This window comes from Tenrec ecaudatus, chromosome 1 (genome assembly GCF_050624435.1).
Source record: "Tenrec ecaudatus isolate mTenEca1 chromosome 1, mTenEca1.hap1, whole genome shotgun sequence".
Classification (NCBI taxonomy): Eukaryota; Metazoa; Chordata; class Mammalia; order Afrosoricida; family Tenrecidae; genus Tenrec; species Tenrec ecaudatus.
Window position 1 is genome coordinate 265603151 of NC_134530.1, and position 27775 is coordinate 265630925.

At 35.9% G+C, this 27775-nt stretch overlaps 1 protein-coding gene and 1 non-coding gene across 2 annotated transcripts in view; both read left to right on the forward strand.

Annotated features, from left to right (window-relative positions):
- LYST (lysosomal trafficking regulator) overlaps positions 1–27775 on the forward strand; it is a 264929-nt gene that overhangs the window by 65696 nt on the left and 171458 nt on the right. The window contains exons 6-16 of the mRNA XM_075532181.1: positions 1392–2421; positions 4654–4815; positions 6251–6407; positions 8281–8507; positions 10200–10266; positions 12737–12846; positions 14469–14895; positions 18582–18726; positions 19517–19690; positions 24683–24843; positions 25632–25822. Of these exons, the coding sequence (XP_075388296.1) occupies positions 1392–2421; positions 4654–4815; positions 6251–6407; positions 8281–8507; positions 10200–10266; positions 12737–12846; positions 14469–14895; positions 18582–18726; positions 19517–19690; positions 24683–24843; positions 25632–25822 (2851 nt within the window). The remainder of the gene's footprint in view (positions 1–1391; positions 2422–4653; positions 4816–6250; positions 6408–8280; positions 8508–10199; positions 10267–12736; positions 12847–14468; positions 14896–18581; positions 18727–19516; positions 19691–24682; positions 24844–25631; positions 25823–27775) is intronic.
- On the forward strand, positions 5737–5847 carry LOC142438208 (U6 spliceosomal RNA). Its single transcript, XR_012782632.1, has one exon. It is a non-coding gene; the product is annotated as a U6 spliceosomal RNA (small nuclear RNA).

The following is a 27775-nucleotide window of genomic DNA, read 5'->3' on the forward strand; positions in this document are numbered from 1 at the left end:
ACTTTTCTGTGGTTTAATTTTGATATAACAACCAAAGCATCATATTTTCAGATCTTCCATTGTCAGAAAAGAACATTTTTTAGCCATCTGTATGTCTCCATCAATCTCTATTTACTGTTGATGTCTATATATCTGTCTGCATTTCTATGTGTTTCTACTGAATGATTATAGAGGAGAGGATAATTGACTTTAACTTCCTAGTGGAAAAAAGTCAAGTTTTAAAAGAAGAGGAAGCAGCACCTACATTCAACAGCGGGCAAGGATAAGTTGTTTTACTTACTTGTTGGAACATTAGCTTTAGCCATTAGAAATAATACTTACGAAGCTCATGTTGGCATGTGAGAAATTTACATTTAATAATTTAAATTATTAAAAATTTAATAATTTACAGGTAACAATTTTCAATGTGAAATGTGATACACTTATTTATAACCATGTAAAATCTGTACATATGTAAAAATAATTATGTTTGGAGGTAGAACTAAGGGGATGATAACTTTTAAAGGATTAAATCTATATTTTCTTACCTAAGAAATATGCGTAGAAAAATTAGAAATACAAATAAATAAAATAAGATTAAGATAACCTGTAATTCCACCAAGTTTCTAAACATTGTAATGGTTAAATTAAAAATATCTTATTTAAAATTGCTTTCAGTAAGTGATCTGCCATTTCAAATAAGTACATTACCATTTAAAAAACTTACATTAAAACAAATCAATGTCTTCATTTGTGGCATTACTTGTCCATAGTAGTAAAATTACCTTAAAACCTTAATATTAAATCAATGCCTTATAATATATATTTTTAAATTCAGATATTATTTTTTAAAAATAAAATTGAACACTGAATTTGATTAGAAAGTTTTGTAACTCCTGGGAATATTTATGGATAACCTGTATCTTTGTAAAATAAGAACTAGAAATCACCGAGCTGATTTATATTAAAGTTATTGCTAGAATCTCAACGACCTGGCGTTCCATGTCAGAGACAGAGCTGATCATCCCCTGTAGCTCTGGAATTTGTTTCTTTTTCTCTGAGTACAGATCTAAGGCCAGCAAAAAGTCATGAATTAATCAATCTGGTAACCATGTGATGGTACTTGTGGCATTTAATATTTAGGTAAAATGTACCATTTGGAGAAAAATGGTTTTCCTTAAATTGCTCTAGCTTAGAATGCATTTAATTAAAAAATCAATCATATATTAGGCAACATTCAAAGAAGGACGTGAAAAGTAATTAGAGATTCTAAGTCAGAGCTTTAGCTAAATAATTGATGAATCAAATTATGTACTGTTTAGTCTATACCACAAGCTGTAATGGTGTGTTAAATACATATTTGCAAGTGCTAATGCTAAATGTAAACTCTTTTATATTTTTTTCTCTCGCAGGGTAATAAGAGATTTGTTTTTAAATTGTAATGGAGTAAGTCAGATAATTGAATTAAATTACTTAGATGGTATTCGAAGCCATTCCCTAAAAGCCTTTGAAACGCTGATAATCAGCCTAGGAGAACAGCAAAAAGATACTCCGATTCCAGGACCTAATGAGCTAGACAAAGAACAGAAGGTGCCATCATCTTTAAATGTAGGTACACCTTTTCATAACCAGCAAGTTCATTCAGATTCTCCTCAGAGTCTCAGCAAGTTTTATACTGACCTCAAAGATGCTTATCCGAAGAAATGGAGGACTGTGAACCAGGATGTTCATATCAACACAATAAACCTGTTCCTCTGTGTGGCATTTTTATGCGTGAGTAAAGAAGCTGATTCTGATCGGGATTCCGCCAATGACTCAGAAGATACTTCCGGCTATGACAGTACAGCAAGTGAACCCCTGAGTCATATGCTGCCATCCCTATCCCTTGAGAGCCTGGCCTTGCCTTCTCCTGAACACATGCACCAAGCAGCAGACATTTGGTCAATGTGCCACTGGATCTACATGCTAAGTTCAGTCTTCCAGAAGCAATTTTGTAGGCTTGGTGGCTTCCAGGTGTGCCATAAGTTAATATTTATGCTAATACAGAAAGTATTCAGAAATAAGGATGCGAGGCAAGAGAAAAAGGAGGAAAGTAAAAATGTGAATGAAAGCCAAGATTTAAACAGAACTTCTCATTCTGTAATAGCTGTAGAGGAAGATTTCGTATCTTTGCCAGTAAAACATGATCCCACAGTACCAGAAGTGAGTAGTCTAATAGAGAATGCTGATGGTTTGAGCAAATCAGAGTCACGGCCTATTTCTCCCACAAATGTGGAACACATTTCAGCTACGGAAGCTACTCCTGAGAAAGCACAAGGATTTCCAAGCCAAGACCGCGAGAGCGCACTTCAGAGCATACGCCTTTTGGAAGCCCTTCTGGCCATTTGTCTTCATAGCGCCAGGACTAGTCAGCAAAAGATGGAACTGGAGTTACAAAACCAGGTAATAATTTGTCTTTAGTCCAGCTTTTGTGCAATATTAAATTTTTTAAAGTTTCAACTCAAACTATTACTGTTCAATATTACTGTTTTTAAGTGTGAAAACTTCCTATATGCTTAGCACAGCCCCTGGATTGTGAAGGGCACAAAGAAGAAGATAACCCTGTTCTTGACCTATGGAAGGTGACCATTTTTAGTGAAAATGTAAAATCCCATGCTCAGTAGTCGCCAGCCTTCAAAATCACTAGTTATGCATTAAATGTCAGAAGAGTAATAATGGTTATATGTTTGAAAGTTTACAATCTTGGTGTGAGACTTAGGGGGAGGGGTGTATGTATGCCCTGACAATCCCCTTTACCAAGCTGATGCATCTTTACCAGTGAAGGGCCTACATCTGGTTCTGAAGGCTTCCTTGTCCTAGGGGAGACACATCTCCAAACCTGGAAATGATGCTGACAAGCAGTGACTGGTGGATATGAGGGCCTGGAGACCATTGCTAGGGTAGGGTTCAGGCTCCAGAGGGTCACATGGGATTAGGCCAAGACCAGTCTTCTCTTGAAACTACATCTTCACCTAGTTTCTTACCCTGACCTGTTGTTTTCACTTCACATTCCTGAGAACACATCTTCATAGTGAATCACTTACGTAAGAATCCTCAGTCTTTGGTCTTGCTTCTCTGGAACCTTTGAATACGGCAGACCTCTTCTGCCCTAACTAACTTACTTTTTCTCTCTGTCAGCAGTCTCTCCCTATTGGTAGTTTCCGTCTCCATTCTGGTTCCTGCCTGTAAAGTCAAGATGCAGTTGAAATCCGTACTCCTTACCAATGCACTTTTGGTCTTGCTTTCACTACCTTCTTTAAAGACAACAACAACTTGAAACCTTTTAGTTATTTTAAAAAATAATTTGATTGGTATATACCTCATACAGCCTACAATTGAATAGTTAAATCACATGAAGATTTCTGCAATCATCACCACAACCATTTTCATACTCATTTTCATTTCGTACTCATGAGTATTAGCTCCTCATATCCCCCCATCCTTCCCTGCCATGCCGCTATCCAGTTCTCCTTCTCTTGGGTTTCATATTACAGAAAATCAGATGAAACACAAACAGAAATCAAGAAAAAAAAAAAGAAACAAAACCAACAACAGTAACTAAATAAAGCAGGAAAACCTCAATTAGAACGAAAGCAGAACATATTAAAAACGGAAGCAACTTTAAAATGGGTCAAAATGGAAGTCAGATGCTAAGCTATTAACCTAATTACAGCTGCCATAACCACCTTTACAATGCCCTGGGTCTGACCGCAAGGCCATTCAAATCCGCGGCCTGTGGGCAGAGGGGACTCACTGGAGCCGTCCTCCATGTGGGGACCCTGCAAGTGGATTTTGGGCTTCCACTGTCTTCTAATCTGGATGTTCACAATCTAAGCTCTGATACCATTCCTTTACTTCCTTAGCTTCATTTCCTGCTACTATATCATGCTGCAGTCATATCGACAAGTTGACAGGTTCGCAGGGCGCTAGTCTGTGCCATGCACTTTTGTGCCAAATATCTGCTCTCCTTCTGTCTCTCTTTCTGCTGTGTCCTACTTGTTCTTCACTGTCTGTTCATACAACCCCTCCTCTGGGACACTTGTGCCACGTCTGTCAGGTATCTTCCCCCTTTGCATTCTCAGAGAACTGTATTTCTATAGTGCTAGTATTGTAAACATACTGTGTTTTATTTGTATTTATCTATTTCTCACATTCGACGAAGAATTCCTGAAAGAGAAGTCACTTTCTTATCTATCTTTAGGGTCTCATCACTTACATAGGGATTTAGGCAAGTCACAAGAAGGGAACACATGAACAAGAGATGGAGAGAAAAAGATTAAAAGGGATTCACTGAAGCTTTACGACTCTCTATGAAAAAAAACCTACAAATATTTAATGAAAAATCTGAATTTTTAAGGGGTCTCTGTGTATAAGTGTATAATGAAATTAATTTTCTATGTAGTTTAATTAAAGTATATTGAAATTTAAAAAACCAAATAGAAATAAAATATTCAATAGATATTATTAATTATAATAGTGAGATATATATGTGACAGATATTTATATGATTATTTTGCATTCATATCAACTGTAAATTAGTTGACTAGTTATCTGCTTATACGTTTATTTATTTTATCATTGTGTAATTTGTTAAAATTCATATTAATATTCTTAGTCTCTTTCATTTTACCTTAGAATTTGTCTGTGGAAAATATATTGCTTGAAATGAGGGATCAGCTTTCCCATTCAAAGGTGACTGAGACTGATTTAGCAAAACCTTTATTTGATGCCCTGCTTCGAGTTGCGTTGGGGAATCACTCAGCAGATTTTGAACATAATGATGCTATGATTGAGAAGGTACGAGTAACTTACAAGTCGTGGGGCAAGTATACCTCGGTATTATTATGTGCGTATGTCAAAAGAAGCAGCGTGTGTGGAATGAGATGAGGACACTGATGAATGTGACTAGAACATCGGGACCAGGGTTTCGTTCGGTGGATGTGTGGATCCTTTCTGTATCATCTGAGATAGATAATATTTAGTCAGTCCCCTATCTAATAAAAATGGATGATAAGATATCTGTATTAGCTCCCAATAAAATGGTTTTGGGGGAAAAGTAGGTTCAATAGGAGAGCAGTATGTCATGGCATCTTTCATCTAATCTGGAAAGTTGCTGAGAGTTACTCTCAAAATTATATGATTAGAAAAGTCTGGCATAACTGGATAGTTTATTAAGTATTAATTCAGAGATGATGAGGACTAAGCCCTGTTATCTAGCCCAACACTGGTACAAATAATATTTACACAATATTTTATTTTAAATTAAACTCTTCAACATTAAAATCAGTAGTAAGTATTCTTATAGAAAATAACAACATTTAAAAATTTTGTGTGTGTTACAGGGCAGTTTTTCTCTGCCCCATAGAGTCAATTCTGACAGTCAGTTGAGTTATTAGTGTTTTTTAGTTCCTTAATCTAGTCACAAGATGCTTTAGAATGCTTTCCCATATATATTATTGTTTGTCGTAACATAAAATAAAACTTCCCCAAATAGCTATTAATCTTACTGCTGAATCAGTTGACTGACTGTAAATAAAGACCAGTGTCTTCACTTTGGTAGCATTTTAAAAGAAGAATTTCATGCTACAAATTATTATGCAGGAAGTTAGTGCTGAAACTTGATTTCTGAAATGCTTGTAAATAGATAATTGCATTGTGAAATCTTTGAAAATTTTAAATGTCTTGTCTGGTTATTTAATCTATGAAACATAAAAATTCGTGCTCGCTTTGGCAACACATATACTAAAAAAAATTGGAGCGATACAGAGAAGATTAGCATGGCCCCTGCGCAAGGATGACATACAAATTCGTGAAGTGTTCCATATTTTTAAAAAAAGAAACAAAAATTCTATGGAAATATTTCCTATAAATAAATATATAGAAATAATATGCCGTAGTCAGCATTAAGTGTTTGACTAAACATCATGTTTAGTGATTTCCTCTTTGAGTAACTAGAATGAAATTTCTTAGATTTGTAGTAAAACTAAAACGATCCATTGTTTAATCTTTTAGGAACTTTCTTTTCAAAGATGCTAATCAAGTTGTATGAGAGATTCTGAGAAGATTTTCCGAGTGTGCTTCATAATCAATAATGGATAATATTGATTATTAAGATTTTTACCCTAAAGGAAACCTTGATGATATCCTTTAAATGATTTTAGAGCAATAAGTATTTTATTAGTGTAAATGAAAAGTTCTCCAACTTTCACCTGTGTATATGTTGATCTTATAGAGCCACCATTTAGAAGAAGAATTATCAGCTCAACCTGGGGATTTATCAGAAGAAGCTGAGGACTCTCCGTGCTGCAGTTTTAAACTTTTGGTTGAGGAAGAAGGTTATGAGGCAGACAGTGAAAGCAATCCTGAGGAAAGTGAGAGCCAGGATGATGGTAAATGGCATCCACGCCCTTAGGATTGGGTTTGCAAGTCAGATTGTTACTTCCTTAGCATAATAATGCTGCTTTAGAAATCTGTCTGGCCTTACCATTGAAAATGTTCCTTTGCAGTATTGTTTTATTTGGTCTTCACAGCAAATTTTGGCATATATATATATCTATATACAAACACAATTTAAAAGTTATCACAAACATTGAGTGCCTACAAATAAAGGGATGAAGTTCAAAGGACCTTCTTTTATATGTATTTAAGTAGGAAAGGCAATAAATATCAGCACTAAGCAGTGTGAAAAAAAATAAAACAAGTGATGTGATTGTTATTGGGTGATCCAAGGACAGTCTCTCTAAAGTGGTGATGTTAACACTGAGGCCTAAATAAGAAAAAGGTTAGCTGACAAGAAGGGCACATTAGATAGTTTGTTATAAAGACTAAATAAGATGATAAATGCAGATATCTGTATCTTATCATGATATCCAAAGGTACTGAAGCATAGATTTCTTTTCATGTTACTATGATCAAATTTGGTGTCAGGATGGAACTACTCAGCTAATCGCGTGTATCATGACTCAATAGTTGGGTAGAAAGGAAAAGATGACTTAAACTAGAATCAGGACACTACTGAAAACGCTTCAACTTTTAATGCGATGGCCTTGTGCTTATCCCAGCCCTGTCAGTCGTCACTAAGTTGCATACTACTTTATCTTCCCCAAAGTCTCTTTCCTCTTTCCTATCTGATTGAAGGGGGGAAAAAAAATCACTAATGTTTTACTTAATGGGCCTTATGGACCCATAGCAGATAGTTTTTGAAAAATATTGGCTTAATGGGAAACTGGTTCTATTATAAGTGTCATTTTATATTGTTAGATTTCCTCCACTTCATATATTCGCTAGCTGTGATTTAATTTAAAGAATTCTGGCTTAGGTAGAAATTTATAAAAGCTTTAGTTATATCCACTCAACATTCATTGACTGTTTTGAAATAATATATACTTCTCAGCATTAACCTGTGTGATAAGATTTTCCATTTATGGCTACAGTGAAAAAATCAATCTGACTATAGCTATATGCATCTGGTAATAATGCAAAAGTATGAGGTGAGAGTAACACTGCTTGTGATGGTTGAGGTTATATGTCAACTTGGCTGGGCAATGATTCTCTGTGGTTGAAAATTAAGTTAAAAGATAAAAAGAAAGTTAAGTATTGGTATTATTTGGCAGTTATACAGTGATGATCCTCCTTCCACTCCAGGACCATTACTTTTTGCATAAGGACTTGGTCTTTGGAAACTAACCATGTGAATACATAAGGAATGAATGTATTATGAACATTTAAAAAAAAAAAAAAAGCAAAGCGCAAACCCTCACAGTCTCTTCTAGGAGCAAGTTAGCCAAATTTTTCAATTCACTGAGATGGTACCTGATTCTCATTATGAAGAAGACAAAGTATAGAATTCATTCAACAAATAGCAAAGCCTATTTTCACAGAACTGCGGGCAGGCAAATTAAACCACCCTGTGATTTAGATATTTGGGGTTTAAAAGTTTGGCATGGCATTCCCCCCCCCCCCATTTTGTAGTAGAGTAATATATTAAACCTGTATCATAATTTATCAATTCTATAAAAATTACTTTTGATAATAGTCGTAATGGGAATATCCAAATTACTGTTAAAGCTACTAACGAATATTAAAAATATCCACACAAATGAATCATTCAGGATTCATATCATAATCAAAAGTCATCTAGGAATAAATTTAGTAAACATTTTATAACATTTTTGCACTAGATCTTCTAAATGATGAATATGAGTTTAACTTTTTATTCAGTATCTAGGGGATAAAAATACAACTTTCATTTTTCCTTTTCAGTGGTAGATTTAAGGCCTGAGGCAGAAGGTTTCAATGCATCCAGTAGTCCAAATTACTTGGTTGAAAACTTCACTCAAGGAGAAATCATATATCCTGAGATTTGTATGCTGGAATTAAATTTACTTTCTTCTAGTAAAGCCAAACTTGATGTGCTTGCTCATGTTTTTGAGAGTTTTTTGAAAATCATCAGGCAGAAAGAAAAGAATATTCTTCTGCTTATACAACAGGTAAAAGATGCATCTAATTCAATGTGGGTAATATTTCTGAAACTCATGCTGTAATGACTTATTTATAGTCTCATTTGTTTGAAAAATATTTGAGATAATTATTGTTTGTGTTTTATGATACCTTAAGTGTATTTTGTTTTGGACCTTTTTAATTGTGGTCCGAGAAAAGATTTACAGGGCAGCCCCCTCAGGGTAGCAGCACTCTTCTCAGTTCTTCACTGCGTTCTCTGTTTTTTGTTTTTAATTAAATCATTTTATTGGGGGCTCGTACCACTCTTTATCACAATCCATACATAAATCCATTGTGTCAAGCACATTTGTATATTTGTTGCCATCATCATTCTCAAAACATTTACTTTCTACTTGAGTCCTTGGTATCACCTCTTCATTTTTCCCCTCCCTCCCCGCTCTCCCCTTCCTCATGAGCCCTTGGTAATTTATAAATTATTATTGTTTTGCAATATCTTACACTGTCTGATGTCTCCCTTTGCCCACTTTTCTATATCCATCCCCCAGGGAAGAAGTTATATGTAGATCCTTGTAATCGGTTCCTCCTTTCTACCCCACCTTCCCTCCACCCTCCCGGTATTGCTACTCTCACCACTGGTCCTGAAGGAATCATCTGTCATGGATTCCCTGTGTTTCCAGTTCCTATCTGTACCAGTGTACATCCTCTGGTCTGTAGAATTGGAATTATGATAGTGGGGGAAGGAAGCATTTAAGAACTAGAAGAAAGTTGTATGTTTCATCGGTGCTACATCGCACCCTGATTGACTCATCTCCCCACGACCCTTCTGTAAGGGGGTGTCCAGTTTCCTACAGATGAGCTTTGGGTTTACACTCTGAACTCCCCCTCATTTACAATGCTATGATTTTTTTTTGTTCTTTGATGCTTGATACCTGATCCCTTCAACACCTTGTGGTTACACAGGCTGGTGTGTAATAAATCCATGTGGGATTTATTGCTTCAGAGCTAGATGGCTGCTTGTTCACCTTCAAGCCTTTAAGACCCCAGATGCTATATCTTTTGATAGCCGGGCACCATCAGCTTTCTCCATCACATTTGCTTATGCACACATTTGTCTTCAGTGACCAGTCGGTGCCTACCTTCCTGATATGATCACTGGGGTTCTCTGTTTTCATTTGTCCCTCTTTTTTGCCCCTTATTGCCATCTGAGCTTTGTTTTTGGAGAAATACTGCCCTGTTAATCTCATGTGGTTGATTTTGCTAAGTATGTTTTAAATTACATGTGGTATTCCAGAATCTTTTTAGTTCTATAATTTTCTGAGGTAGCATAAAACTTTAATGTCATTGATTGACCAGTGATGGATTACAATATATTTTTGAGAAAGGGTAGACTTTTTAAAATGCATTCAATTGTAATATAGGCTGATTATTTTAAAATAATTATTAAATTTTCTTAAATAATTTAAATAAATATATAAGTACAAAACCATGAAAGAAATTATGTGTGTTTTTACACATAAGAAGCCCTTGTGGCACTGTCAGATGTGTTGGACTACTTGCTACATGGTCAGAGATTCAAATCTAGCTGATCTGCTGGAGAAGTTAAGACTTTCTGTTGTTGTAAAGAGTCAGAATCAACTTGATGGTAGTGGGGTTTTTTGTTTCTTACATAGAACATGCTTTCCAGTAATTTTTTTCATTATATATTCCTTTTTAATTTTTAGGGAATGGTGAGAAGTCTGTTAGGAGGATTCTTAAGTATTTTAATTCAGACTGATTCTGATTTCCAAAGTAAGTAGAAACTATTCATTTTAAACAGCACTGAAATGTATAACCATATCGAAATTTTACTTAAGGGAATTAAAGCCTAACATACTTGAATCATTAATTTAGCTTTATCTGATGTTTCCTTATGATTAAATTCATATTATACATTTTAGCAGGAATACCTCAGAAGTTATGTTCTGCCCTTCTCCCTGCCCTGTAGCAGGAGGCACACCATGCCAAAATGTTTCATCACTGTTGATAATAACTTTAGCACTCTGTAAAGGAAGTGTCTACCAGGTTTCTCCGTGGTAAAGTTACTATTATTGTCCCTCTGTAATGCATATGCATCTTGTAGGGACAAACATTGAAACTACGTAAATATCCTTGTATTAAGTAATATGGTAGTGTTCACCAAATGAGGGTTTTTGTTTTATTCCCATCATTCCTTCTCTACCTCTTGCCTGTCATAATTGTGATTGCATGCATGTTGCTGTGAGCCTGGAAACCAAGGCTCTGGTAATTGAAATACCAGTAGGGATACCCAAAGAGAGCATGTGTCAATAGGGCTTCCAGACTAAGAATAGATCACAAAGAAAGACTAGGCTGTCCATTTCAGAGTAATTAGCCACTGAAAACCTTGTGGGTCACAGGGAAACACTGTCAGATACTGAAAACTTAATGCATTGCAGCAGAACATTTTCAGAGATCATGCCAGGAGCTGCCTTCCTAAAGCTTTGGAGAGTAAAGCCTGCAGTACCTTTATTTGCTGATAGGGCACAATTAAAACTAAGAAGAAACTGGTGCAAATATTTGTTAACAATTGGCACTTGGGATGTACAAAATATGAATCTAGGAAAATTGGAAGTTGTCAAAATGAAATGGAACACATAAAGATAGATATTCTAGGCATTGGTGTACTGAAGTGGACTGGCATTGGCCGTGTTTAATCAGCAAATCATATGGTTTACTGTGCTGGGAATGACAGATTCAAGAGGAGTAACATTGCCTTCATCACCAGAAAGGGCATTTCAAAATCTGTCTTAAAGTACAGTGCTGTCTGTGATAGGATTATCTTTCCGTATACAAGGACTTCCAATCAATGCCTCTATTATTCCTACTTAAGCATCAACCACCATAGCTAGTGATGCAGAAATTGAATAATTATACCGGTCTTAATTATGAAATTGATCAAACATGTAATCAAGGTGCATTGATAACTATTGGCTATTGGAATGCAAAAGTTGGAAACAAAGAGGAAGGAACACTAGTTGGAAAATATGGCTGCAGTGATAGAAATGGAACTCAAGATCACGTGACAGAATTTGTAAGACCAATGACTTCTTCATCGCAAAACTACCATGAATTGCCAAAGAACAACAAGTCTATCTTGGAAGTACAGCCAGAATGCTCCTTAGTAGTAGGGATGGGGAGACTGTCTCACCTTCTTTGGGCATGTTGTCAGGAGAGAGCAGTCCCTGGAGAAGGACATCGTGCTTGGTAATGGAGTGGGGAAGGGAAATAGGAAGACTCTTCACATGATGGACTGACACAGTGACTGCAACAGTGGGTTCAAACATAAGAACAGTTTTGAGGGTGGCATAGATCCAGGCGATGTTCCATTGTACATAGGTTTGCTGTGAGTCAGAACCCACTCCACAGTCCCTAACAACAGTTATCATTCCTACTCTATATATTGATTTGAATTATATTAAGGAAGAGATTTCCTTTTGCCCATTTACTTATTGAAAGTACTTAATGACTCTCTAGACTTGAGATAGATTGGTAGATTGGTTCCTACCTACACTAAGCCCCTTCGTAGTTCAGAGGTTCCAGGCCATTTTTTTTCATTTTATCCATTTCCTTTGCCATCTTCAAGTACTGTTTTAGAATCTCTTATCTGATACACTCATAAGATTACTCACCGAGTAAGAGCCATGCATACAATCTCACTGTAAGTTGTCAGCTCTAAAATCTCTAATTTGTGGTATATATATTTATATGTGTAAATATATGAATATATGGGTGAGCTGACAAAATGAATATAAAGTACTTTAGACACTATAATGTGCTCTAAAAATATTAATTATTATTCTACTCCATAAATTTTTATTAGTTTATGTACCACCACTTATATTTTATGTTAAACCTCCTGATAGAAAATGGGAAATGCTCATACTAAATTGTGATGCTTAAGATTTTACAAAATCTCTAATATTTCTACTTTTACTGTTACTTAATTTTCTGTTTAAAATATGATAGTTATAATTTAAACATTAATCTACTTGGTTATGAAGTTAAATAATTTTTAAAATAATTTTTGAGTCTTAAGTCTTAGTTGTTTGATTAGTTGATTACTTACATTTAGTTATGCTGCTATTTCTTCAAGAACTTTGAAATTATTAGATTATTCAGAATTCATTCAAGATGTGACAGTAGGTTTTTTTTAATTGAAGTATATAATAGCTTTAATTTTTTTTTTATTTCTTCAATTTAGCCTGCCAGAGACTACTGGTGGATCTTTTGGTATCCTTGATGAGTTCAAGAACATACTCAGAAGACTTAATCCATTTTTTGAGAGTATTTCTGGAGAAATCTCCTTGTACAGTAAATATGCCATAGTTTACTTTGATTTTAAATTGTCTGAAAATCACTAAAATCATTTTTAATTGTAATTGTTACACAGTTAACTCCATGTTATTATATATGAAATACTCAATTATTATTTGCACAGATTGAAATCACAGACCCTCAATATTTTTTATTGAGATATACAAAATAATTTTCATTACTACGTAGAATTCATTATGAATGAAAATAATGATTTTGAGGATTATCCTTAAAATTTTTCCTATCTCTTCTTCAGTTATCTTCTACTGCATCTTTCCAAGGGTGTAGTTTGTTGTTGATGTTAGCTGTCAATGAGTCTGCACATGACACTTTGAGACCCCATGCACAGCAGAACAAAGCCAGGCCTGCACCATTCCCCTGAGAGTTTGTAGATGGACTGTTGTGACCCAGCGCAGTTTCACAGACTTGATTTTCAGAAGTAGATTGTCAGGCCTTTCGTCCTAGTAAGTCTTAAGCTGGACGCTCGGACGAAGCCTGTCCAGTATCAGAGTAACACATAAGCTCCCCACCCCACAGACAAGGCGAGGCTGCAGTGAGGTGCATTGGCTGAGAAGGCTTTTAAACTGATCTTTGCAGAGAATCTAATTTTTATAGTGAAGTCTTAACTAGAGTGATAAGTAAAAAGACCTTGGAGCATCTTTCGTTTAAAGCAGGACTGGAAGTTGAGAGTCCTGCCTATTTCACTACCCTACTCCAGCCTCAGGGATCCTAAGGGACCTCTGTGGAACACGGTAGAAACCACTTCCATAGATATTATACAACCCACTGACATTTATGGAAATCTCTATTACTGTCTCTAAATGTATTTATCATTGTCATAATCACCATTAAATATCATCTTATGCATGAGTTAGGCATGATGTTCTGAGTTCATCTTTCTTACTTTTTGTCTCTTTAGTTCAGGGGACCTCAAACTTTTTAAACAGGGGTCCAGTTCACTGTCCCTCAGACCCATTGGAGGGCTGGACTATAGTTTAAAAAAAAACTATGAACAAATTCCTATGCACACTGCACATATCTTATTTTGAAGTAAAAAAACAAACGGGGCAAAAACACCTGGGGGCCGGCTAAATGTCCTCAGTGGGGCAGGCCGCATGTGGCCTGCGGGCTGTAGTTTGTGGATGCCTGCTCTACTTATTAAATACTAGTTTCCTCTCTTCTCCGTTTCATTTTAACCAAAGACTTCTAATTATATATAAAACCTTAAACTCTATTTAAGTTTGGAGCATTTGTAAGGTCTCTGAATATATCCCTCATTAAGAAATAACTAAGGGCAGAGTTATAGTCTGCTTGGAAATAAACAACTGTCTGATATAATTATTATATTTAATTTATAAAGCTTAAAACTATCAAAATTATTAAACATTTAAATTTAAAGTATACTAGCCACAGGAGGTTGTATGTTACACAAATAAAATTTCTATTTCACATTTTATTTGAATTATGCACAAATAAGAATGTTAATGATACAATAAATAGATAAGGAAGTATTGATGATGTATGTGGCTATGTGTGTGTTTTTTTGTAATCTGAATTTTAACATGACTGTGTAATTTGTAACGTGATTGTAATGCTTTTTTGCATTTCTTTTTCTCTAGGAAATTCTTCTTCAGGGTATTCTGAAGATTGTCGAAAATGATATTACTATGAGCCCTTCACAGTATCTGACCTTCCCTTTAATGCATCCCCCAAATGCAAACAGTAGTGCTTCATCACAGAAGTGTCCGGGGATTCTCCACAGTAAGGCCATGGGATTGTTGAGACGAGCTCGGCTCTCACAGAGCAGGAAAGAGGCTGACAGTGAAAACTTTCCCCACCAGCTGCTCTCCTCTTGGCACATAGCCCCAGTCCACTTGCCCTTGCTGGGGCAAAACTGCTGGCCCCACCTGGCAGAGGGCTTCAGTGTGTCTCTGTGGTTTAGTGTGGATTGTATCCATGAGACTGAGCATTCCACAGAAAAAACAAAGAAGACCAAGAAGAGAAACAAATCAGTCCTTGTTTGGAATAACAGTTTTGAAGGAGCAGGTATGTCAGAGCTACCTGATTTGTACACTTAGATATTTTAGGTGGTAGTTTTGGTTGCGCTGTAAGCATGCAATGATGTTCTAACTTATTCTTAACACGTTCCTCATCTTTAATGTCTTTGCATAGTACTGGAAAGTCCTGACACTAAAACCTGGGGTGTCAGGTGGCCTTCAACATTCCATCTCCTTCCCTACATTAGCCATTGGGGTGGAGGGTCCCCTTTTCTTGTGTTTCTACTGCTGGGTCATGTGTTTCCTTTCCTGCTTCATATCTGGGGGCCCACTACTGCCTTAGGCTGGCTCCTAGTGGGGAAAAGGAGAGGCTAGCCCTGGAGCCACTTTTCTGTCTTTCTGCTGCTACCTGTTTGCCGTATCCTGTTAATCAGCCTCATTTTAGCTCCTTTCATTTCAAGTTGCTCCTTCCATGCCGTTTCTTACCTCAGTGCTCCTCTTCTGCTATGTGCTACGGGTTGTTTAAATGTGTCAGTTTTTCTCCACATAATTCTAGGATGATTTGAGGTAACATGAGACACGTGGTAACGATGTGTGCTCTTCAGGCCAGTATCAGGATAAATGTAATTCTAATTCTTTCTCTCACTGAAGAATTGCCATTCAATGCCAATGAAACTATTTTAGAAGAAACTGTTCATCAAAAGCAGTTTCTGGTTGTAGGAAGGAAAGCAGGTAGGCTAATTCTTCAAGTCTTTGCAGTGAGTCCAATGGCTTACTGAGACAGGTGCGTCAGTATTTTACTTCTGTGGAGGGGCTCACCTCCTCAGCTCTGAACCCTGCCTTTCTGACCCTCAGTTTAGAACACTAAAGCCTTCACTGGTGTCCTGTTGTCAGGGAGGTCCTCTACCACTGCTTGATGGATAGAAAGGGAAGTCCTAATCACTCTGTCAGATGAAGCGCGAGGAAATGTCACCTGATATTCAGAGTTGGAGTTCTGAATCCATTTTCCTACAGATGACTGGCTGGCCCGGTGATTAAAATCCATATGGTTAGCAAAGTGTAATACTTATTATATGCTTTTATGGGTTAGCCTGGGAGACTGCTTCCCCCCCTCAGATCTAGGCAGATAATTTGTCATCTTTCAGTTATAGTATTATCTTTTGTGAATTGAATTTTGCCACCCAATATTTATCAGAAACTGTACTACATAAATAATATGAATGATGATACTATTTGGTGGTACATTGAGTGCTTTTTCATGTGTGTCACTTTGCTCAACTCTTCTCATTTTTCATCTTCCCCGTAATTCAGTAAGGCAAGTGATCATATATTTGCATATGAAGTTAAAAAGCGTGAACAAGTAGATAGCTGGTAAAAGGAATTTACACCCACATTTGTTTGATTCCATAGCGTAAATGTCACTTCTGTAGTAAAAGTTTCATATTTTTAGTTGATAAACATGCCAACATAAATAGTCACTTATAAAATGAATAAATACCATGGGCCCAATAGAAAGTAAATGTCTAGAAAAGAATGAAGGCAGTATATATACAAATTTGCCTGATACAAGCAATGTATGGATTGTAAAATGAAAAAATAAAAATAAAATGAGTAATATATACAATGACCAAAAAAAATTAAGTAAAAAAATTAAGTTTGAAGATTTTTAAAAAATCTTATCCTGAGCTGTATTAGGAAATAAATATTTTAGAAATAGGGATTATATCTTTTATAGGCTTGTGGCCTGGCAATGGATTTTGGTCTTCACTAATTAAGGTCCTATTGGACACTCCCCCCGCCCCCAAATTCAGTTTCATCACAATTGCACACTTGCTAGGTAAAGAAACCCATGTAGTCAGCAAATTCAGCCCTGAATTGGTTTATTGGCTTCGTCCTAATTTGTACTGGCCCTTTCACTGGGCCTCTCTCCTCTGTCTGCCGTTCTCTTGTTGAGTTTTTCTAACCAGGCATGGCTGGCTTTGAATACTTTGGTATTCAAATACTGCTCAGCACTCACTTGTAAAACATTTTGATTACATCACTATGGAGGCTGTTAGCTTTCTCACATACCACCATTTCAGTCTCTTTGATCATCTGGGTTCTTGGTCTGTGGTTAACTATTGCACTCCTTTGGCTACCTTAATCGCTTTAATCGCTTGCCCTCCCCCCTAGATGTCGATAATGTCAGTTTAGCGACGTGGTATTCAGGCACCAAATCTGACACGTGGTGACCTGAGTCAGATTTTGCAATCTTTCTTAAGTCTATGGTGGTTCTCACAATTTTCCTCTTAGCTTTATTGCTGGTAGCACTGACTTTCTTTGGAATCCTGGTTATGACATTTTATGCACATAAAGTGCAATTAGAAACACAGTGACCAATGTTTTAACACAACAATACAAGCACTACATGTTGCCAGAGGGAGAGCAGTGCTTAGACGGAAGCATTACTCCTTTGTGTCCCTGACAAGACCTCGTGACTCACTCCAGCTGGCCCAGGCTTATTCAAGTCAGATTTTCAGTTCAACAGTGCACAACCACTATACCACCAGGGCTCTTCAAATATAATAGACATATAAAAGTTTATCAATAGTAATAAAATATTGCAGAAACACATCCTGTGCCACTAAGCTGTGTGTCTTTGAGTAAGTTACTTAACCTCTTAGAGCTTCAATTCTCTTAACCTAGAAAGAGGGATTTTATTATCTTGTATAGAGTTGCTATGAGCATTAAATTAAGATATAATTACAATATGACTTCAAACAGTTTATCATAATTTTTATTTGTACAAGTTCATATTTAGTATAAGACTTATTTTTTTAATTCCACCTCATATGTTCTCTAAATATCTTCAATAATAGTCCTCAAAATAATTGATGTTTTTAACTCTTCCTTTTGAGTATTAGGGAGTGTGTGTGTGTGTGTGTGTGTGTGTGTGTTTCTGTGTAGACTATGGTCATTGCTAGGTAGAGTGTTGGTGGTTTTTTACCTGTTGAAAAATAGAAGTAATGTATAGGTGCTGTATTAGCCATTGTTTATCTTCCTGAACATCTGTGACTTTGGACATATGTTTGTTTGTGTACTTTTAACATAGCTTTGCATAGATACTGTAGCTTGGATGACTGAGGTTCCAGCCTACTATAAATATTCAGATATTTCATTTGGTGAGAGCGAAGCCAAGGTGATGACCCAGCTGGCTCAAAGCCTATGGTCTTTCCTGTAGCTTTGGGAAGCATTTTAGAGTTAGTTTCTGATCACTTAGTAATTATGTTTAAAGATCATTAATTTCTCAGAGAATCTAAACACTGACTGTATTCAATTATCTTTCAAAAAGGATTTTAACATGATCAATTTAGAAAGAAATAATGTCATTGTAATCATTTAAGAGTATTTTTGGTAATCATGTAGCAATGGCGTGAGCTTCTTTGGTCTGTCTATGTCTTAGTGGCTTCCTCCGACTGATAATTGAAGGATGCTGCAGATTCCTGTAGGGGATCACAATTAGTGTGTATTTTAAAATTTTTAATAGTTGCTTAAAGCACTGATTACTGCTTTTCACTCTTTATGCAATTGTGGGGTTAACCTAAACTTTGGAACTATTGTTGATTTGGAACAAGTCAAGTCAATACAATCTGGATAAATAACTTGCTACAAATGAACAAATAGTATGATTTTAAATTCACCATTTCAATTTTTATGAACTGTCTTACTGATCATTTTAATATCTTTTAATGCTAGAAAACAGCAGACCTGAAGGTGCAAAGTATGTAAATCCTGGTGAGAGACTCGTCGAAGAAGGCTCTGTTCATATGATTTCATTGGGATCCAAAACCTTGATGATCCAAGTGTGGGCTGATCCCCGCAAAGGCACTTTAATTTTTCGGTATTGATAATCCCTAACCCCCAAGGATAGATCATGTATTTAAATAATTTGATATAAGATACATGAATGTGAAATTTGTTCATAAAAAATTTTAGCAAAGACAGAAATTTTATGTATAAAAAAGAAAATTGTATAAAGATAGTAACAGCTATTGATATCATATTTATAATATTGCTTTATCCAAAAACTCTACAGTTAAGCTCTTATATCCAAGCCAAAATCACTGTCACAAAGCCATTAGTAAAAATGGCTTGCCATCAAGACTTTAGTAAAAGTATTAGCAGCTATTGTACCATATTTGTAACATTCTAGCCAAAAATCTACAATTAAACTCATATCCAAAGCAAACTCTGCCATCAAGTCAATTTGAATTCACATCAACCCTATAGGACAGAGTAGAACTGCCCCCTTGGATTTCTGAGACTCAATCTTCACAGGAGCTGGTAGCCTTTATCTCTAGTGCAGCAACTTGTGGACTTGAACTGCTGTCGTTTCGGTGGACAGCTCAATACATATCTTACTATGCATATTATCTTCTAATTCCCACACAGTAACTCCACAATGTAGGGTAGACCACCAAAATATCTTGCCAATTAGACAGATTGTACAATAGGTATTAATTTTTTGAATCAAATAACTTTAATTTCATCAAATATTATTTTAAAATATGACTGTACAAATAGTAATAAATATTTTTATAGTTTTGTAGACTGAATATCATGTGTTGAAATAAAAATACTGAGTCAGAAGTCTCATGTTATTAATCTGTGCCTTTTCTCTTTTCCTGTAGTATGTGCATGGATTCAAATGATGATTCCAAGCCTGTTTTACTGGCACAGGTGGAATCACAGGAGAATGTGTTCCTTCCAAGCAAATGGCAACATTTAGTACTCACCTACTTACAGCAGCCCGAAGGGAAAAAGAACATCCACGGGAAACTCTCCATATGGGTCTCTGGACAGAGGTATGAAGCATGTTCAGAAAGGAAACGTTAACTTTAACTATAATTTTAAGTTTAGTGTGTTAGCGTTTGGGAAACATGCAGAAAATTATAGATATTTTGTATGTCTACTATATATTGAACTAGGAATCTGTATACTTCTACTTGGATATTTTTTTCTATTCATTATTTGCATACACATATGAGTCTTCCATTGAAGTCACTATAGAAAATTAGCATATTGGGTTTGGGGGAACATGCAGAAACTGGACATTTATATACAATTTATATTTGATGAAGGAAAGAAAAATCCCCAAACCAATACCATTGAGTGGATTCTGATTCATAGCAATCTTATGGGACAGAGTAGAATTTCTCCTTAGAGTTTCTGAGTCTAAATCTTTATGGGAACAAACTGCCTCTTCCTTCTCCTGTGGCGTCACGGTGGGTTTGAGCTGCGGCCCAGCACCTAACCCACAGTGGCATCAGGGCTTTTTTATTGGATCAGGGAGTAGGATCAATAAATTGGTTCTTCAAGTAGGATCTATTATTTAGTTCACATATTTAAAAATGACTCCACAAAGAATTCTTTGCATTCGGTGGCTAATAAGACTTTCAAAAGAAATAAGAATGACTGAAATTTTTGATAAAAAAAATTATTTATAAAGCATTTTCTGAGTCCTTAGTACTTTGTTGGGCAAGGAAATAGAAGACATAGACCTTTCTAAATATACATAGTTGTCACTCCTGCCTGATTTGCAATTTTAAACTGTGTGTGTGTGTGTGTGTGTATGTGTGTGTGTGTGTGTATGTGTGTACACCATGACGCCTTGGTTGTCAAGCTCAGTTCTTTAAATCGCTATGGAGGCTTTAACCTTCTTGCTTAGCACTACCTCAGAAACGTTCTCACCATCAAGTTGTTTCTCATTTATCCAAACTAACAGTAACTCTTCAGACTCTTAGCTGGTCTGTGTTCTTTGTTTCATGGTTCATGATTTCACACCTCTGGCTACATTAGCTACTTTAATCAATTGCTTTTTTCAAAAATGTTGATCATGTCAACTTAGCCATGCACCAAATCAGACAAACGGTGACCTGATTCCGATTTTTCAATGATCTCTTTCTTTAAGTCTTTCCTGGTTCTTAGTTTTGCTCTTAGCTCTACTGGTGGTATCACTTACTTTGGTTACGATATTTTACACAAATAACATACCAAAAAATGATGAATGTTTTAGAACACTAACACAAGCACCATGTGTTGTCTGAGTGAGAGTGGGGCTTAGACTGAAGCGTCACCCCTTTGTCTCCGCGGCAACGGGTGACTCCTACCTCCTACAGGCTTTTTCGAGTCTGATTTTTGGTTTATTGTGAGCCAAGTAATGAACACTGAGCAGAATTTTTTTAACTTTGCTCTTTGAGTAGTAGAAAGGTCAAGGCTGGAGGTATCAGTATACAGATACAGAGATATCACATAGAGTGAAATATTTGTACATTTATATGCAGTGGGGGGCGAGGGCATATATATCTATGTTACAACTAGAGAAAAATATAAACTGTTGTATCCGGTGATTCCAAGTTCACGACTGTACCAAAGGTGGTGAATCTGTATGGAAGCAGGCCTCCAGGTCCTTCTGTCGAGCAGCAGCTTGTTTAGAAATGCTGCTTCATTCGCAGCCCAGTGTTTTACTCCCTGTGTCACCAGGGCTCCTAGATTAAGAGAGCGCACAGTAAGTGTAGCAGGTGAGAGATTAAGGTACTCTGTGATAATCATTTTATGGAGTATAAGAATCGTGGAATGAATTAATAAGAAATGTTTTGTTGAATATTTTGATGTAAAGGTTAACTTGCTAGGAACTGTAAAGTATCTGGCATTTTTAAGAGTTGGGGAGTGTTTTGTTGGATAAAATAACATGTATGGAGATACAGAAGGGAAACCACTGTAGCAAGAGTTGGAAGGAATGGTTTTGTAAAATAATGAAAACATGAGTGAGCATGATGTAAAGGCTTGACAGATGCCTTGGGTGCCGAGCCGAGTTGTGTAGATGTAATTAAAGTGTCTGTAATATGTATTATTTACAGTGTTCTGGCCCTTTTTGCTAGCTGCTTAAGTGTATTATCTTCTAATTCTCTCAAAGTGGAATAGGCTGCAGAAATTACACGTACACTTAACACAAATGAGCCTATGTTCATTCATCATGTATTTGATTATCAAATATTTATGGAGGAATTACTATGCTACAGTACAATGACCAAGACAGACATGGTCCCTGCTTCCTGAAACTTGGTCTCGTGAGGAGGCCGACAATAATAAAATCAATTAAGCTAATATTGACAAATACTGTGAAGGTAACAAATGGGCCCTGAGATAGAAACCATCGGAAGGAACATGGAAGCCCTAAGCTGAGACCCTGCAGGAGGAAAAGGAGCTGGCCTGGAGAGGGAAGAGGGAGAACTCTAGGCAATCTCAATCATAGAGGAAGGTAGGGGAGGAGAGTTTCATAATGGTTACATTGTGGTCACGCCACAATGTACAGGAAGGGTACCATAAAGGAAAATGCAGGGTTTGCCAGTACAATGGAAGATTTCATTTTGTTTGATTCATTTTAATAACTTGTGAAAATACATGGTTGAAGCCTCACTTATATCTTCCAAATACAATGTTGCCTGGGAAGTTCTCGATCTTCACATCTATCCAAGCCTGAATGACAATTGTAATCAAGCAGTGATTTTGTTTCCAGAATCTTGGGGTGCATACTTTGGGGCTGTGGTTGGGCCTGTGAGAAGAGGACTCTCTTCACCTGAAGGTTCTCCTCCTCCTCGTTTCTTGAGCTCTCAATGTGTCAGGCACTGTGCTAAACCTCTCCCTACAAAACGTCCAAGTAGATATATTGTTAGCTATCTTAAGTATGAAGACACGGAGACCCAGAGTGGGTAAAGTGACTTTCCAAAGTCATGCCACACTAGGAGGTAGAGCTGAACTTGAACCTAGACTCTGGCTCCAGATAGAGCCCATGCTTTAAACCCTGTCCTGTTACAGCTTTTCCCTGAAACAGGCCAGCCAATGGGTCTGAGAACTAGAGACTCATTATTAGATATATTTCCAAAGAAAGATTAGGTTTTCATGGTGGACAGTTTTAAAGTAAGTGCGCATTTCACTTGGTTCACATATCACTTTCTTTTTTATCCACTCACTTATTTTTACATTACTTTGATGGAATTTTTCCTGTATAATATATATTAATTATTTTTAACAGTTACTAGAATAGTGAGCAAGTGACCAAGGACAAATATCTCATTCTTTTGACCTAAATTTGATACTGCACAACCTTCTGTTCTACAATAATTTTTATAAGTAATAAACTTCAATAGGTTGTTTTAAATAATGATACTGAAAATCAATTTAATATCTAATACTAATGATTATTTAAGAAGTAACATAGAGACATGACTGAAATATTTGGCTCATGTTCTAGTAGTATGCTGTTTGAACTGATTCTGACTCATGGAGACCCTATAGGACAGAGTAGAACTGCCCCTTAGAGTTTCCAAGGCTTTATGTCTTTATGCAGCTGATGGATTCAAACCATTGACCTTTTGGTTAGCAGTCAAGTATTTAACAATTACATCCTTAGGGCTCCTTACTTGGCTCATATTCCAAGCCCAAAATAAATAAAAACAAGCAAACTCATTGTCACTGACTTGATTTTGACTCATATCAGCCTTGTTGGGTTTCTAATGTGGTAATGTTTAGGGAAGCAGACTGCAGCATCTTTCTTGTTTGGGGCAGCAGGTGAATTTGAAACGCCAGTCAAGGACTTAATCTCTGCTCCACCAGGGCTCCTATTTCACGTTGTTAGGTGCCATTCAAATTAGCTCCGATTTGTAGCAACTCTGTGTGTACAACAGGATGCAACATGACCTGGCCCTGCACCGTTCTCACAAACACCTCCTATTTCGTAGTAGGTATTTAATATTTGTTGTGTGAATGGATTCATCTTTGCAATGTGTTCTTTAACCCTTAAAAATCACATTGTCATACTGCCCCTAGATGGCAGTAGTGTTTCCGTCATAGCCTTTTTTTTTTAATGGTCCTAAGAGTCACCAGGTCTCATATCTTTACTAAAGAAGTTTCTTTGCTCAAAACATATTTCTATTAAAGTAGTTATTTATATTTCATGTACAAAAACCGCGAACAAAGTGCAAGCTTTGAAATAAATATGTATTGGAGAAGAATTTCTTCCCTTTTTTTCCCCACACTTAATATGGATTTTGTCATTACTGGTTACTCTCATTGCCTTAGTTTGGAGTTTAGAACATTCCAGAAGGAGGAATGGACCTTGCAGCCTCAGTAGTTGTGGTGAAGTCTCCAGCTTCTGTGTGTGTTTCCACGAGAAAGCCTAAGTGTATCCCTTTAAGCCCTGTTGTGAGCATTTCTGTAACCTACCCACAGAGTAAAAAATAGGAAAAATAATGGAGACTAATCAAAATCACTATGATCACTCAATCTTGAAGAAACAGAAGATAAAAAAATCATGAAGAAACGGAAGACACAAAACATTAGGGCAAAGGTCGGAGAAGTGTTACTTTCTGATTAGACTTTTAGGGCCTAATTGAAAATACAAGATTTTAGAAATTGCTTGCTAGGATGGGGGACTTCGTGGTAAATTTCACAAGAGAAGCTTCTTACTCCTTTGTGGCAATAAACCAGAGCAAAACATTCTAAATTCAAATGGCAAAGAAACTGACAACAAATGTATGGTCACACCACTTCTGGTTGTGGGCTACTCAGGCATCTCTGTTCTGCTCCCTGCTCTGTTGCTGCTGAATTGCCAGTTCTCCTCTGACCAAGAGGCTGTAGAGTCAGCCCTTTCTCCCTCCCTACCACCAGCCACCTGACTCTGAACCTGGAATTACTCATAATTTCCCATTGTGAAACATCCTGACCGCTAAAAATCATTTTGTACTATATAGTACTCACTAAAGTGATTGATTTTTAACTTTGGTTTTTCAACACAGAAAGACTGATGTTACTTTGGATTATGTGCTTCCAAGAAAAACAAGTTTGTCATCCGATAGTAATAAAACATTTTGTATGATTGGCCACTGTTTATCATCCCAAGAAGAGTGTTTGCAGTTGGCTGGAAAATGGGACCTGGGAAATTTGCTCCTCTTCAATGGTATGTTCCCCTTCTGAAGCATTCACAATTTTTACTTACCTGCCCTCCTCATAAAGATTAAATAAAGCAAATTATTTAGCTAAAATCATCCCTACATTGTCAACTATATTTAATAAGTACTGTTGTTTTGAGATTGAGATATACTTTTAAATTCACATATATCTAACAATTGGTAAATGCATACCCTTCTTTTCCCTCTACTCACCAGAAGAGAGAAGCTGGGTTTTAAGCAACAGTATTTTACAGTCCTGGGAAATGCCATATTATGAATATTAAACTTGGATATTTTCCTTGCATTTGTAATATTAATGTATCCTAAACAAATAGAAAATTTTTGGTAATAAATTAATCACATCATTTAGAATATATTTCTAAATATGGTTCAAAATATCATTCAGATAGCATTTACTGCATAGATAGTTTAGATGAATGGAAGGAATAAATCAGTTGAAAATAATAATTAAAATAGTCCATTGAAATTATATTTTGAAATGAAATCTACCGAGATACTTTCCATTTGTTTACATTACAGCAGAACAAAACAAATCACCTATCTTCTATGTTAAATAAATAAAAATTTTATGAATTTATCAAGTCTCACAATTAAGTTTAAATGTATTTGTCTTCCATCAGAGTTGACATACATTATTTTTTCATTATACCAATTTGAAGATTGAGGCGTATTAATTTCACAAGACATAGTAAGCAATGAAACCTGACAAAAATTCTCTTTTGAAAAATTCTGATTAGAATATTTTAAAAAGCTAACTTGATTTTTCTGTTTTCAGGAGCAAAGATTGGTGCACAAGAAGCCTTTTACCTATACACTTGTGGACCCAACCACACATCTCTAATGCCATGTAAATATGGCAAGCCAGTTAATGATTATTCCAAATACATCAATAAAGAAATTTTGCAATCTAAACAAATCAGAGAACTTTTTATGACCAAGAAAGATGTGGACATTGGTCTCTTAATTGTAAGTTTTAGCTTTATAACACAGTAACTGTGTATGTATATATTTACTGAAGTATAACTAGCTATGATTTCTAAAAATTTCCTAATTTATTCTTAACCATTTTCTTTTCTGAGAATTTTTTCCCTTAAAAAAAAATTTGGAGCACATTGACCTCATCTTGAGTTTGTCACCAGGTTTAAAATGTTTATCCCTTTTCCTTGAAATTATATGTGTACTAATTATCAGTTTAGTTTTATTTATAAATATTAAACTTTTGGGAAAAATGTTTATGGTGCATTGAAAACAGATGATAGTCATTTAGCATACTCCTAAAAAGTTACACATTGAATTTCTTTGATATAATTATAAATAAATACTAATTTTATTCATAGTATTAGTTCTAATTACGTGTATTCAGATTTTAGAAAATTTATTCTGTAATGTCAGTAGCAATTAGGAATTTTGCTTTCAAATGATTGCTAATTCTGTGTTCATGACACTCAGATTGCTTTTCTTACATTCTTCTGCTATTTTGTTTACTGGTTTAGAAGACGATGTTTTTCCTTTGAACAACTAGGAAACTGAGTCTTCACAGTCTTAGAATATCTACTAAGAACAAATAGACTTGGTTATGATACTCTGTTCTTCTTTTGATTGAAATTGGAAGGTTGGTTATATGTCAGAGGGGTTTTTTACTTGATATAGGCAACTATCTTCACTTGATCTTAGCCAAAAGGCCGAGAAGCAGCAACTATCTTAGCATGTACGTTTTTGTTATTCAAGTATATATTTCACAATAAAAACAAATTTTATTTTATAACTTTACATTTGACTAAAGTAAAGGGGAAATTGATGTATAAGTATATATTTATTATGTCATTTTATGAGATATCACATCTTTATCTGTGATCAGAAAGAATAAATGCAGATAAATGTTTTCTTCAAAGGAGTATTTATTTTTAAATATGTGTGCTCGTATGTCTGTGTGAGCACACACTCACAAAGTGTTTGTGTGTATGGTGTGGAGGGGTTATTGATTATTTTGACTGTTAACTATTAGTGTCTGTGAGTAAAGGCTGCTAAATGTTGTTTACAGCAGTTAGTGATCCCACCTTTAAGAAGTGGTTTTCCAACCTGCGTGTGTGTGGGGACTAGTCAGCACACAGATTGCCGAGTTGCAGTGTGTGCTTCAGTAACTGCAGTGGGTCCTCAGTCTGTGTTTTTAACAAGTTCTAAGGATGCTGTTGTTGCTACTGCTTAGGAACCACATATTGAGAACCTCTGCTTGGCTTAAGGAAACCAAGATGCTCTCACAACAAATATTAATTTCAATTTTCACTTTTGGCTAATCTTTTTAATTGTTATTAAAAATAAAAGTATTTCCTTAATCCTTGTATTAATTTAAATTCTCTAGGTTATGGTTAATCTATTTTTCTAAAAAAGCGAAACCTAGATATTTCTTTACTCCTTTTTTTAACCTTAAAAGAATATAGGTTATTTGAGTCATAAAATTAAACCAAAATGATCACGAGTGAAAATTGTAAGAGTTTTACACCAAAACTCTTTTAGAACACAAATTCCCTTACCTGGATCTACGAGGCCAGGTAGGTATGCCAAGACAGAGACAGTGCCTATCTCAGCCTGGTAATTAGGTAGGACTTGTGCGGGATGGGCATTTTGTCAGTTTTCTGTTGAAATACACTACAAGGTGGAACTTTTTTTTTCAGCATAACCAACTACAGGCATACCTCAGATGTATTGGAGATTTGTTTCCGGATCACTGCAATAAAGCGAATATCGTAATAAACCTACTCTCATAAATTTTTTATTTCTCAGTGCATATAAAAGTTATGTTTATACTTCAGCCCATTAAGGTGCAATAGCATTATGCAAAGGTTTGCAGTATTGTGTTTTGCACTGTCATCAAGTCGAGTCAGACTCATAGAGACCCTGAATGCCAGAATCCAGCTGCCT